Source organism: Halictus rubicundus, unplaced genomic scaffold (genome assembly GCF_050948215.1).
Source record: "Halictus rubicundus isolate RS-2024b unplaced genomic scaffold, iyHalRubi1_principal scaffold0031, whole genome shotgun sequence".
NCBI classification, from domain to species: domain Eukaryota; kingdom Metazoa; phylum Arthropoda; class Insecta; order Hymenoptera; family Halictidae; genus Halictus; species Halictus rubicundus.
In genome coordinates this window covers 377,534-392,463 of record NW_027488572.1, presented here as the reverse complement: position 1 = coordinate 392,463, position 14,930 = coordinate 377,534, and the positions used below count along the sequence as shown (strand labels likewise).

At 42.4% G+C, this 14,930-nt stretch overlaps 1 protein-coding gene across 1 annotated transcript in view; it reads left to right on the top strand.

Annotated features, from left to right (window-relative positions):
* The first annotated feature begins 2,790 nt into the window (after positions 1 to 2,790).
* Positions 2,791 to 14,930, top strand: part of LOC143363306 (uncharacterized) — a 141,872-nt gene continuing 129,732 nt past the window's right edge. The window contains exons 1-6 of the mRNA XM_076803913.1: positions 2,791 to 2,876; positions 3,226 to 3,401; positions 4,185 to 6,865; positions 6,915 to 7,024; positions 7,297 to 7,586; positions 7,653 to 8,091. Of these exons, the coding sequence (XP_076660028.1) occupies positions 2,791 to 2,876; positions 3,226 to 3,401; positions 4,185 to 6,865; positions 6,915 to 7,024; positions 7,297 to 7,586; positions 7,653 to 8,091 (3,782 nt within the window). The remainder of the gene's footprint in view (positions 2,877 to 3,225; positions 3,402 to 4,184; positions 6,866 to 6,914; positions 7,025 to 7,296; positions 7,587 to 7,652; positions 8,092 to 14,930) is intronic.

Here is a 14,930-nt window from a genome sequence, read left to right as displayed (position 1 = left end):
CCTCTATCCTATCCTATCCTCTATCCTATCCTATCCTCTATCCTATCCTATCCTCTATCCTATCCTTTCCTCTATCCTATCCTATCCTCTATCCTATCCTATCCTCAAACCTATCCTATCCTCTATCCTATCCTATTCTCTATCCTATCCTATCAACTATCCAATCCTATCCTTTATCCTATCCTATCCTCTATCCTATCCTATCCTCTATCCTATCCTATATCCTATCCTATCCTCTATCCTATGTTATCCTCTACCCCATCCTATCCTCTATCCTATCCTATCCTCTATCCTATCCTATCCTCTATCCTATCCTATCCTCTATCCTATCCTATCCTCTATCCTATCCTATCCTCTATCCTATCCTATCCTCTATCCTATCCCATCCTCTATCCAGTCCTATCCTCTATAATATCGTATCCTCTATCATATCCTATCCTCTTTCCTATAATATCATCTATCCTATCCAATCTCTATCGTCTCCTTTCCTCTATCCTATCCAATCCCCTATCTTATCTACTATCGTCTCCTGTCCTCTATCCTATCCGATCCCCTATCCTATCCTCTATCCTATCCTATCCTCTATCCTATCCTACCCTCAATCCTATCCTATCCTATGCTCTATCCTATTCTATACTCTATCCTATCACATCCTCTATCCTATCCTATCCTCTATCCTATCCTATCCTCTATCCTATCCTATCCTCTATCCTATCCTTTCCTCTATCCTATCCTATCCTCTATCCAATCCTATCCTCAAACCTATCCTATCCTCTATCCTATCCTATTCTCTATCCTATCCTATCCTCTATCCAATCCTATCCTTTATCCTATCCTATCCTCTATCCTATCCTATCCTCTATCCTATCCTATATCCTATCCTATCCTCTATCCTATGTTATCCTCTACCCCATCCTATCCTCTATCCTATCCTATCCTCTATCCTATCCTATCCTCTATCCTATCCTATCCTCTATCCTGTCCTATCCTCTTTAATGTCGTATCCTCTATCATATCCTATCCTCTTTCCTATTATATCATCTATCCTATCCAATCTCTATCGTCTCCTTTCCTCTATCCTATCCAATTCCCTATCTTATCTTCTATCGTCTCCTGTCCTATATGCTATCCAATCCCCTATCCTGTCCTCTATCCTATCCTATCCTCTATCCTATCCTACCCTCAATCCTATCCTATCCTATGCTCTATCCTATTCTATACTCTATCCTATCCCATCCTCTATCCTATCCTATCCTCTATCCTATCCTATCCTCTATCCTATTCTATCCTCTATCCTAACCTATCCTCTATCCTATCCTATCCTGTATCCTATCCTATCCTCTATCCTATCCTATCCTCTATCCTGTCCTATCCTCTATAATATCGTATCCTCTATCCTATCCTATCCTCTATCCTATCCTATCCTCATTCCTATCCTATACTCCATTATATCCTATCCGCTATCCTATCATATCCTCTATCCTATCCTCTATCCTATCCTCTATCCTATCCTATCCTCTATCCTATCCTCTATCCTATCCTATCCTCTATCCTATCCTATCCTCTATCCTATCCTATCCTCTATCCTCTCCTATCCTCTATCCTATCCTATCCTCTATCCTATGCTATCTGTTTGTGCGACCCTCGAGGGTCAGTTTATTAGCTTGAACGAAGTGCCCGTCTTGCACATTTGGCAACCAAATGTCCCAAGAACGGAATCTTTAAAAGGTCATTTACAACCGGGTAAGTAAAAATCACGCTTCGGGGATTAGGACTCGGGAAGTAGTTTATTACCCTTGCACGTGTGCTTCCCTGGTCTTCACTTTCGAAATTGCCGTTTTCACCCGTCTCCATAAAATACTTGGGTCATTGTTACATGTCACCGGACGGGCCTTACCTGCGTTGCGCCGCCTGAGTCCGGGTTTTTCCGTCAACACGGCTTGCCAAATGTTTCTTCCGCTTTTCCACCACTTTCTCTACCATCGTGGGCGTTGGCCAGTCAAGTCACCGCCCATTGACAACTAGCTTAAATATCGGTGTTTGGCAAGCGCCGGGTAGATTTAGAATACACACCGAAGTCCAAGCACTTCCCTTACGGCCACTGTTTCGTACAGTCTTTAGTTAGAAAAACATACCGAAGTTTTAGTACTTCTCTTAAGGCAACTGTAACGTACAGCTATTAAGACAAGAGCATCTTTCTTGTAATAATCACTCGCGCTAAAAATATACAGTCCACAAAGTTTGTTTATATTAATGTTAAATAAAGTGATAGTTTTGTTACTTTGTTAAACCTGGAAATCACAGTCCACACAACACACCCCTCCCGAACAACGAAGCTGACCATTCGGCGCGATCATAATTGGTCCTTCGAGCCGGATACTTTGGCAAAATTCAGTGTTCTGTTCGGGATTGAATTGTCAGTCAAGTGTGACAGTGCACTCCACTTAACAAATCGTGATCCGAGGACTGTGATCTTACGATTAATTACGAGTTAAACTGTGACTGCAATTAGTTCAGTTTACAAAAACAACATCACTGGGCATCCCAACGTCCAGATCTAACGGCGACGATCAACAACTGACCACGGTGGGCGGTTTGAAGAATCATTGGACCAGCCTACTGGAAGCTGAAGTGGTCCATCGGAGTCTGAAGGTGTCTAGGAACGCGAGTTCAACAGCATCCGTCACATCAACAGCTGAGGATTAGCATCGACCAGCATCAGTATCCATCTCGTACATCCATTCTTCTACTGGTGAGTCGAGATTCATAGGTTTTGATTTGTGTTGAGCGATGGCTAATTCGGACGAAACCACGTTGCAAAAATTACTTAGTGAGCGCAGCCACATTAAAGCACAATTGACTAAGTTCAGAAAGGGGTGCGACAACGTTACTCGAGGCTCTTGAGGCGCGACTCCAGCGAAATGAATCATTGCTAGATAAATTTGAAGTTGTCCAGAATCAAATTGATAGATTAGTAGCGGGTACGTCGGAAGAAGACACGCAACACAGACAGCGCGAAAGTTTTGAGGAGACTTATTTTAACGTTATTGGGAGTGTTCGTGCGCATATTGCCCGTTCGCGAAATCCGACACAGTCTCCTGCCATGCATTCTGCATCGCGTCCCGCGACAGTTACACCGACAACATCAGAATCGTCTACAATTAAATTACGGCCAATTCCGGTACCAAATTTCAGTGGTGATCTCGGAGAATGGGTTTATTTTAGAGACAGTTTTGAATCATTAGTCAACAATAATGAGGCGCTAAGTAATATAGCACGATTCCACCACTTAAAGTCTGCGCTACGGGGAGAAGCTGCTCGTGCTATCGCTTCGCTCGCGGTATCAGATGAAAATTACACCGTTGCTTGGGAAACATTGAAGGAACGTTTTGAGGATGTAGGTGAGCTAATAGAATTTCATATTCGAGCGTTATTTGAATGTCCGTCGATGACGAAGGATTCAGCAAAAGATTTAAGACAACTTCTAGATGATTTCTACAACCATTTAAGGTCATTAAAATCACTTAAGGAGCCAGTTGATCATTGGGATTCATTGCTAATGTATTTACTATCAAAGAAGTTAGACTCACGGACCACCGAAGCGTGGAACAAGAAGGCCTCAGAACTAGGTGAAAAAAAGGGGATGAAAGACTTACAGACCTTCCTAGAACAGCATTACAAATTCCTTTCCAAATCAGTCAGGTCAGGACCTGCGCACTCCACAGCATCTCACGGAAAGGAGACTGTACAAAAATCTCGAGCTCGTCCTTTCGCATTTGTAACCTCCGGGTCGTTTGAATGCCCTTTATGTAAAGCATCGCATGCATTGGCCCAATGCAGGGAGTTTTTCTCTTTATCGTTGATTGACCGCGTAAATAAAGTTAAAGAATTGCGCGTCTGTTTTAATTGTCTCAAACCCGGGCACGGGGTGCAGTTCTGTACAGCAGGCCCCTGTCGCAAATGCCAGGCAAGGCATCACACGGCACTGCACGTGTGGAAAGGTTCTGCACAAAAAGGTAGCTCAAGGCAAGTTGTAGCATCGCAAGTTGTAGCTTCTGGTTCAGAAACAAAAATAACAAATATACCCGGCAAGGCTGAACAGGGAGATCAGCAACGGTCACCATCTCCACAAAGTTATACTGTTTCGAATTCGGATGACCCCGAACAAGTATTGCTTTCTACAGCAATTATTCACGTAGTAGACACTCACGGAAATAGACACAAGTGTAGAGCATTATTAGATCAAGCATCCACAGTAAACATCGTTAAGAGTTCCTTTGCTCAGCGATTAGGGTTGAATTGTTTAAGGTCAACGTCCGGAATTACTGGGGTAGGAGGCAATGACGCAACTGGACAAGTCATCGGGAATACGAATATGACTATAGAATCACGAGTCTCTGGGTACTGCGTCAACCTCAAATGCATTCTGATGGACAAAATTACTCCTATTATTCCCACCTTTGAGTTACCCCACTCAGCTCAGATTCCGTCACACATAACCCTTGCTGATCCCACATACGCTGAACCTCGCGACGTAGACTTGTTGATAGGAAATGCTCATTTTTGGGAGATCATGAGCGTAGGTTTACATAAATTAGGAAAGGGCCTTCCAGTCCTCGTGAAAACCCAATTCGGTTGGATTTTCGGAGGACGGATCAATAACAAATTAGTTCCGAAACCGACTCCAATGTGCAACCTCATAACGAATGAGCAACTGCACCATAGTCTGAACAGATTTTGGGAGATAGAACATTTTTCCGTCGGAAGGGTTATTCCAGATCCGCATCCGTGTGAAGAGCATTTTGTTAAAACAGTCACTAGAACTCCCGACGGTCGCTATGTAGTCTCTATTCCATTTAACGAAAGGTTAAAGGATCTCGGGGAATCCTATGAAATTGCTAAACGTCGTTTCCTTCAATTAGAATCTAGACTACAAAAATCACCGTCACTTTGGCAGGATTATGTTGCTTTTATGCGAGAGTACGAACTTCTGGGTCATATGACAAAAATCACGATCAACTCTCAATTAAAATCGAATGCTTCATGTTATTTTCCGCACCACGCAGTCACAAAGGTTACAAGCACAACCACGAAATTACGCGTGGTATTTGATGGTTCGGCGAAAACCACAAGCGGGATATCATGTAACGACGCACAAAGTGTGGGACCAGTCATCCAGGATGACTTGTTTACAATCCTGATTCGTTTTAGACAACACCATATAGTTCTCACTGCCGACATTGAGAAAATGTATAGGCAGGTCTTGGTAGCACCACGCGATAGAGCTTATCAGCGTATCTTATGGAGAGAAACACCAACTGAGCCTTTAGCTGTTTACGAGTTAAACACCATTACATATGGCACCGCGTCTGCACCTTTTCTTGCGACTAGAGTCCTGAAGGAAGTTAGTTTACGGTGTTCCGATGCACATATCAGTGGAATCATCGCACGTGATTTCTACGTCGACGACTTGATAACGGGCGCAGATACGGTTAAGGAGGCACAAGTCATTAAGACCTCGATAGAAGAAACACTCTCTGCATCTGGGTTCAAATTACGTAAGTGGGCATCTAATGCACCTGCAGCATTATGCAATAATGAAGGGTCAGACCGATTAATTGATTTACAAACCACAAAGGACCCGAAAACCTTGGGGTTGTTATGGAGTCCACTTGGAGATGAACTACGGGTTAGTGTTACTGAATCAGGGTATTCGCGACTTACAAAACGAATCATTTTATCCGAGATTGCAAAGATTTTTGATCCGCTTGGTCTAATCGGTCCAATAGTTATCCGAGCAAAGATTTTAATGCAGAGATTATGGCAGTTAGATTTGAAATGGGACGAATCAGTTCCGCTGACGATTCATTCACAGTTTTCTGAATTTCAATCGGATATTCAGCTATTAAATAAATTCACAATCCCAAGATGTACATTAGGTGCACAAGCAAATCAGGTAGAAATTCATGGGTTCTGTGATGCCTCTGAAAGGGCATACGGTGCATGTGTCTACCTGCGTTCGGTAGACAAGCAGGGACAGGTGTCTGTGCATTTATTGTGCGCTAAGTCAAGAGTCGCTCCAATAAAGGTGGTTAGCTTGCCGCGGTTGGAATTATGTGGCTCATTGTTGTTAATTCAACTAATTAGTAAGGTTCGTGAAGCGTCCAGGGTACACATATCTAACGAGTATTATTGGTCCGACTCCATGATCACATTGGCATGGATAGAAGGTTCTCCCAGCAGATGGAAAACATTTGTTGCGAACCGCGTAACCGAGATTCAAGGGTTATCACGGGGTAAATGGTGTCACGTTCCATCTAGTGAGAATCCTGCGGATCTATTGTCACGAGGGGTACGGTCTTCTGCATTAGAAAGTAACAATCTTTGGTGGAATGGTCCAGACTGGCTCCAAGGGCAATCGATTAAAACATCAATACCTGACTATGCTACTATCGATCCTCCAGAACAGCGAGTCATTTGTGCTGCAATAGTAGATACGAAATCATCTGATTTGTCTTGGATGTTTAAATTCTCGAGTTATTTAAAATTGCTTAGAGTAATTGCTTACTGCTTCAAATATTACAACAATTGTAAGCACCGAGTCAAGAAGTCTCAACCACCAGAAAAGGACTCCGGTTCATTCGGAGAATTATCGATTCACGAGATCAACCAAGCTGAGATCGCAGTATTGAAAATTGTTCAAAATCAGGCGTTCGCAAGGGAAATTCATGAAATTAAACAGGGCAAGGTCGCATCGGATTTAAATTCACTACAGTGTTTACATCCCTTTATTGATGATCAGGGACTCGTCAGAGTAGGCGGACGTTTGAGCAACGCGAACATAGAGTACGAGCAGCAACATCCAGTAATCTTGCCCAAAAATAGCCACATCACGAGATTAATCATCCGTAAAGAACATGAACGTTTATTACATGCTGGGTGTGAAACAGTCCTTTCCACAATCCGCCAGAAATACTGGCCGATTTCGGGGAAATCTCTGGTTAGGAAAATTATCCGGGATTGCGTACGTTGCCGTCGGTTGAATCCGCAGGTAGGCAAGCACTTGATGGGTCAACTACCTGCAACACGAGTCCGTATTCAGGCTCCATTCTTTAGTACCGGTGTCGATTATGCAGGTCCGTTTTATGTCAAAGATCGGACACGAAGCAAAACTACGACTAAAGCATATTTAAGTTTATTTGTATGCTTCGTAACAAAGGCTGTTCACCTTGAATTAGTGACAGAATTATCAACCCAAGCATTTCTAAACGCACTCGATCGATTTGTTGCACGTAGGGGTCTGTGTCGGAATCTATATTCGGATAACGGGACAAATTTCGTGGGCGCCCGCAACGAAATGCAAAGGGTTACAGACTTCTTCCGCGACGGAACAACTAAACAGAGGATCCTAGACTATACAATTACTCATGGCATCGATTGGCACTTCATTCCTCCTCGCGCACCTCATTTCGGAGGTCTATGGGAGAGCGCTGTAAAATCAGCAAAACGGCATCTATTAAAGGTCGTAGGGGAAACACGGTTGACGTTCGAAGAGTTAGCCACAGTTCTGACGCGAATCGAGGCATGTATGAATTCTCGACCACTGTATCCTGTGTCTTCCGATTCCCAAGATTTATCCTCTCTAACACCAGGCCACTTCCTAATCGGAGGCCCACTGACTGCCATTCCTCATCCCGACGTTACTGATATATCAGTCAATAGACTGAGTCGGTTTCAGCTTCTCCAGGCGATGTACCAACATTTCTGGAAACGTTGGCAAAAGGAATACTTGCATCACCTGCAGCAACGTTCCAAATGGAAACTGGATGTTCCTGAACAGTTTCGGATCGGGACGATGGTAATTGTCAAGGAGGACAATTTGCCACCTTTGCGATGGAGACTGGGGCGCATCGTGAACCTTCACCCAGGAGCAGATCGAGTTACGAGGGTCGTCTCCGTTCGAACGGCTGATGGGGTTTTTACACGTCCAGTCTCGAAAATCTGCATCCTGCCCGTGCATGATGAGGAATCATGCCACAGTCATCATTCAGAGGAGATCAACACTGCACCGTTAGATGATAAGACGGCGTCGTAAATGTCGCAAGCGCATTACTGTTAATCATGCAGTGCTATATTTAACATGTATTAACATCCAACTACTTATTATTCATTAGACTTATAGCATTCGTAGTTAGTAGGTTTCGAATATCTTGATCTCATTTATTAGGCTAGTCCGAGTTTAGTTAGGTACTGCGTCTTTATATTGTGTTATTTAGATTCATGTATGTTGAACGCTAGCCGTTCAAGGTGGGCGGCATGTTTGTGCGACCCTCGAGGGTCAGTTTATTAGCTTGAACGAAGTGCCCGTCTTGCACATTTGGCAACCAAATGTCCCAAGAACGGAATCTTTAAAAGGTCATTTACAACCGGGTAAGTAAAAATCACGCTTCGGGGATTAGGACTCGGGAAGTAGTTTATTACCCTTGCACGTGTGCTTCCCTGGTCTTCACTTTCGAAATTGCCGTTTTCACCCGTCTCCATAAAATACTTGGGTCATTGTTACATGTCACCGGACGGGCCTTACCTGCGTTGCGCCGCCTGAGTCCGGGTTTTTCCGTCAACACGGCTTGCCAAATGTTTCTTCCGCTTTTCCACCACTTTCTCTACCATCGTGGGCGTTGGCCAGTCAAGTCACCGCCCATTGACAACTAGCTTAAATATCGGTGTTTGGCAAGCGCCGGGTAGATTTAGAATACACACCGAAGTCCAAGCACTTCCCTTACGGCCACTGTTTCGTACAGTCTTTAGTTAGAAAAACATACCGAAGTTTTAGTACTTCTCTTAAGGCAACTGTAACGTACAGCTATTAAGACAAGAGCATCTTTCTTGTAATAATCACTCGCGCTAAAAATATACAGTCCACAAAGTTTGTTTATATTAATGTTAAATAAAGTGATAGTTTTGTTACTTTGTTAAACCTGGAAATCACAGTCCACACAACACACCCCTCCCGAACAACGAAGCTGACCATTCGGCGCGATCACTATCCTCTATCCTATCCTATCCTCTATCCTATACTATCCGCTATCCTATCCTATTCTCTATCCTATCCTCTCCTGAACCCTATCCTATCCTCATTCCTAACCTATACTCCATTATATCCTATCCGCTATCCTATCATATCCTCTATCCTATCCAATCCTCTATCCTATCCTCTATCCTATCCTATCCTCAACCCTATCCTATCCTCATTCCTATCCTATAGTCCATTATATCCTATCCGCTATCCTATCCTCTATCCTATCCTCTATCCTATCCTATCCTCTATACTATCCTATCCTCTATCCTATCCTATCCTCTATCCTATCCCATCCTCTATCCTATCCAATCCTCTATCCTATCCTCTATCCTATCCTCTATCCTTTCCTCTATCCTATCCTCTATCCTATCCTATCCTCAACCCTATCCTATCCTCATTCCTATCCTATAGTCCATTATATCTTATCCGCTATCCTATCATATCCTCTATCCTATCCAATCCTCTATCCTATCCTCTATCCTATCCTCTATCCTATCCTATCCTCTATCCTATCCTATCCTATCCTCTATCCTATCCTATCCTCTATCCTATCCTATCCTCTATCCTATCCTATCCTCTATCCTATCCTATCCTCTATCCTCTCCTATCCTCTATCCTATCCTATCCTCTATCCTATGCTATCCTCTATCCTATCCTATCCTCTATCCTATACTATCCGCTATCCTATCCTATTCTCTATCCTATCCTCTCCTGAACCCTATCCTATCCTCATTCCTAACCTATACTCCATTATATCCTATCCGCTATCCTATCATATCCTCTATCCTATCCAATCCTCTATCCTATCCTCTATCCTATCCTATCCTAAACCCTATCCTATCCTCATTCCTATCCTATAGTCCATTATATCCTATCCGCTATCCTATCCAATCCTCTATCCTATACTCTATCCTATCCTCTATCCTATCCTCTATCCTATCCTATCCTCTATCCTATCCTATCCTCTATCCTATCCTATCCTCTATCATATCCTATCCTCTATCCTATCCTATCCTCTATCCTATCCTATCCTCCATCCTATCCTATCCTATCCTCTATCCTATCTTATCCTCTATCCTATCCTATCCTCTATCCTATCCTATCCTCTATCCTATCCTATCCTCTATCCTATCCTATACTCTATCCTAACCTATCCTCTATCGTATCCTATTCTCTATCCTATCCTATCCTCTATAATATCGTATCCTCTATCATATCCTATCCTCTTGCCTATAATATCATCTACCCTATCCTATCCTCTATCCTATCCAATCCCCTACCCTATCCTCTATCCTATCCTATCCTCTATCGTCTGCTCTATCCTATCCTATCCTCTATCCTATGCTATCCTCCATCGTCTCCTATCCTCGATCCTATCCAATCCCCTATCCTATCCTCTATCCTATCCTATCCTCTATCCTATCCAATCCCCTATCTTATCATCTATCGTCTCCTTTCCTCTATCCTATCCAATCCCCTATCTTATCTTCTATCGTCTCCTGTCCTCTATCGTCTCCTGTCCTCTATCCTATCCAATCCCCTATCCTATCCTCTATCCTATCCTATCCTCTATCCTATACTACCGTCAATCCTATCCTATCCTATGCTCTATCCTATTCTATACTCTATCCTATCCTATCCTCTATCCTATCCTATCCTCTATCCTATCCTATCCTCTATCCTTACCTATCCTCTATCCTATCCTATCCTCTTTCCTATCCTATCCTCTATCCTATCCTATCCTCTATCCTATCCTATCCTCTATCCTAACCTATCCTCTATCCTATCCTATCCTCTATCCTATCCTGTCCTGTATCCTATCCTATCCTCTATCCTATCCTATCCTCTATCATGTCCTATCCTCTATAATATCGTATCCTCTATCATATCCTATCCTCTTTCCTATAATATCATCTATCCTATCCAATCTCTATCGTCTCCTTTCCTCTATCCTATCCAATCCCCTATCCTATCTTCTATCGTCTCCTGTCCTCTATCCTATCCAATCCCCTATCCTATCCTCTATCCTATCCTATCCTCTATCCTATCCTACCCTCAATCCTATCCTCTCCTATGCTCTATCCTATTCTATACTCTATCCTATCCCATCCTCTATCCTATCCTATCCTCTATCCTATCCTATCCTCTATCCTATCCTATCCTCTATCCTATCCTATCCTCTATCCTATCCTATCCTCTATCCTATCCTATCCTCTATCCTAGCCTATCCTCTATCCTATCCTATCCTCTATCCTATCCTATCCTCAATCCTATCATATCCTCTATCCTATCCTATCCTCTATCCTGTCCTATCCTCTATAATATCGTATCCTCTATCATATCCTATCCTCTTTCCTATAATATCATCTATCCTATCCAATCTCTATCGTCTCCTTTCCTCTATCCTATCCAATCCCCTATCCTATCTTCTATCGTCTCCTGTCCTCTATCCTATCCAATCCCCTATCCTATCCTCTATCCTATCCTATCCTCTATCCTATCCTATCCTCTATCCTGTCCTATCCTCTTTAATGTCGTATCCTCTATCATATCCTATCCTCTTTCCTATTATATCATCTATCCTATACAATCTCTATCGTCTCCTTTCCTCTATCCTATCCAATCCCCTATCTTATCTTCTATCGTCTCCTGTCCTATATCCTATCCAATCCCCTATCCTGTCCTGTATCCTATCCTATCCTCTATCCTATCCTACCCTCAATCCTATCCTATCCTATGCTCTATCCTATTCTATACTCTATCCTATCCCATCCTCTATCCTATCCTATCCTCTATCCTATTCTATCCTCTATCCTAACCTATCCTCTATCCTATCCTATCCTGTATCCTATCCTATCCTCTATCCTATCCTATCCTCTATCCTGTCCTATCCTCTATAATATCGTATCCTCTATCCTATCCTATCCTCTATCCTATCCTATCCTCTATCCTATCCTATCCTCTATCCTATCCTATCCTCAATCCTATCCTATCCTCTATCCTCTCCTATCCTTTATACTAACCAATCCTCTATCCTATCCTCTATCCTATTGTATCCTCTATCCTAACCTATCCTCTATCCTATCCTATCCTGTATCCTATCCTATCCTCTATCCTATCCTATCCTCTATCCTGTCCTATCCTCTATAATATCGTATCCTCTATCCTATCCTATCCTCTATCCTATCCTATCCTCTAAACTATCCTATCCTCTATCCTATCCTATCCTCTATCCTATCCTATCCTCTATCCTATCCTATCCTCTATCCTCTCCTATCCTTTATACTAACCAATCCTCTATCCTATCCTCTATCCTATTCTATCCTCTATCCTATCCTATCCTATCCTCTATCCTATCCTATCCTCTATCCTCTCCTATCCTCTATCCTATCCTATCCTCTATCCTATCCTATCCTATCCTCTATCCTAACCTATCCTCTGTTTTATCCTATCCTCTATCCTATCCTATCCTGAAACCTATCCTATCCTCATTCCTATCCTATACTCCATTATATCCTATCCGCTATCCTATCATATCCTCTATCCTATCCAATCCTCTATCCTATCCTCTATCCTATCCTATCCTCTATCCTATCCTATCCTCTATCCTATCCTATCCTATCCTATCCTCTATCCTAACCTATCCTCTGTCTTATCCTATCCTCTATCCTATCCTATCCTGAAACCTATCCTATCCTCATTCCTATCCTATACTCCATTATATCCTATCCGCTATCCTATCATATCCTCTATCCTATCCTCTATCCTATCCACTATCCTATCCTATCCTCTATCCTATCCTATCCTCTATCCTATCCTATCCTCTATCCTCTCCTATCCTCTATCCTATCCTATCCTCTATCCTATCCTATCCTCTATCCTATCCTATCCTCTATCCTATCCTATCCTCTATCATATCCTATCCTCTATCCTATCCTATCCTCTATCCTATCCTATCCTCTATCCTATCCTATCCTATCCTATCCTCTATCCTATCCAATCTCTATCGTCTCCTTTCCTCTATCCTATCCAATCCCCTATCCTATCTTCTATCGTCTCCTGTCCTCTATCCTATCCAATCCCCTATCCTATCCTTTATACTAACCAATCCTATATCCTATCCTCTATCCTATCCTATCCTCTATCCTATCTTATCCTCTATCCTAACCTATCCTCTATCCTCTCCTATCCTCTATCCTATCCTATTCTCTATGCTATCCTATCCTGTATCCTATCCTATCCTCTGTCCTAACCTATCCTCTATCCTATCCTATCCTCTTTCCTATCCTATCCTCTATCCTATCCTATTCTCTATCCTAACCTATCCTCTATCCTATCCTATCCTCTATCCTATCCTATCCTCATCGCTATCCTATCCTCATTCCTATCCTATACTCCATTATATCCTATCCGCTATCCTATCCTATCCTCTATCCTATCCAATCCTCTATCCTATCCTCTATCCTATCCTCTATCCTATCCTATCCTCTATCCTATCCTCTATCCTATCCTATCCTCTATCCTATCCTATCCTCTATCCTATCCTATTCTCTATCCTATCCTATCCTCTATCCTAACCTATCCTCTATCCTATCCTATCCTCTATCCTATCCTATCCTCAACGCTATCCTATCCTCTATCCTATCCTATCCTCAACGCTATCCTATCCTCATTACTATCCTATACTCCATTATATCCTATCCGCTATCGTATCATATCCTCTATCCTATCATATCCTCTATCCTATCCAATCCTCTATCCTATCATATCCTCTATCCTATCCTCTATCCTATCCTATCCTCTATCCTATCCTATCCTCTATCCTATCCTATCCTCTATCCTGTCCTATCCTCTTTAATGTCGTATCCTCTATCATATCCTATCCTCTTTCCTATTACATCATCTATCCTATCCAATCTCTATCGTCTCCTTTCCTCTACCCTATCCAATTCCCTATCTTATCTTCTATCGTCTCCTGTCCTATATCCTATCCAATCCCCTATCCTGTCCTCTATCCTATCCTATCCTCTATCCTATCCTACCCTCAATCCTATCCTATCCTATGCTCTATCCTATTCTATACTCTATCCTATCCCATCCTCTATCCTATCCTATCCTCTATCCTATCCTATCCTCTATCCTATTCTATCCTCTATCCTAACCTATCCTCTGTCTTATCCTATCCTCTATCCTATCATCTCCTGAACCCTATCCTATCCTCATTCCTAACCTATACTCCATTATATCCTATCCGCTATCCTATCATATCCTCTATCCTATCCAATCCTCCATCCTATCCTCTATCCTATCCTATCCTCAACCCTATCCTATCCTCATTCCTATCCTATAGTCCATTATATCCTATCCGCTATCCTATCCAATCCTCTATCCTATCCTCTATCCTATCCTCTATCCTATCCTATCCTCTATCCTATCCTATCCTCTATCCTATCCTATCCTCTATCATATCCTATCCTCTATCCTATCCTATCCTCTATCCTATCCTATCCTCTATCATATCCTATCCTCTATCCTATCCTATCCTATCCTCTATCCTATCCAATCTCTATCGTCTCCTTTCCTCTATCCTATCCAATCCCCTATCCTATCTTCTATCGTCTCCTGTCCTCTATACTATCCAATCCCCTATCCTATCCGCTATCGTATCATATCCTCTATCCTATAATATCCTCTATCCTATCCAATCCTCTATCCTATCCTCTATCATATCCTCTATCCTATCCTATCCTCTATCCTATCCTCTATCCTATCCTATCATCTATCCTATCCTCTATCCTATCCTATCCTCTATCCTATCCTATCCTCTATCATATCCTATCCTCTATCCTAT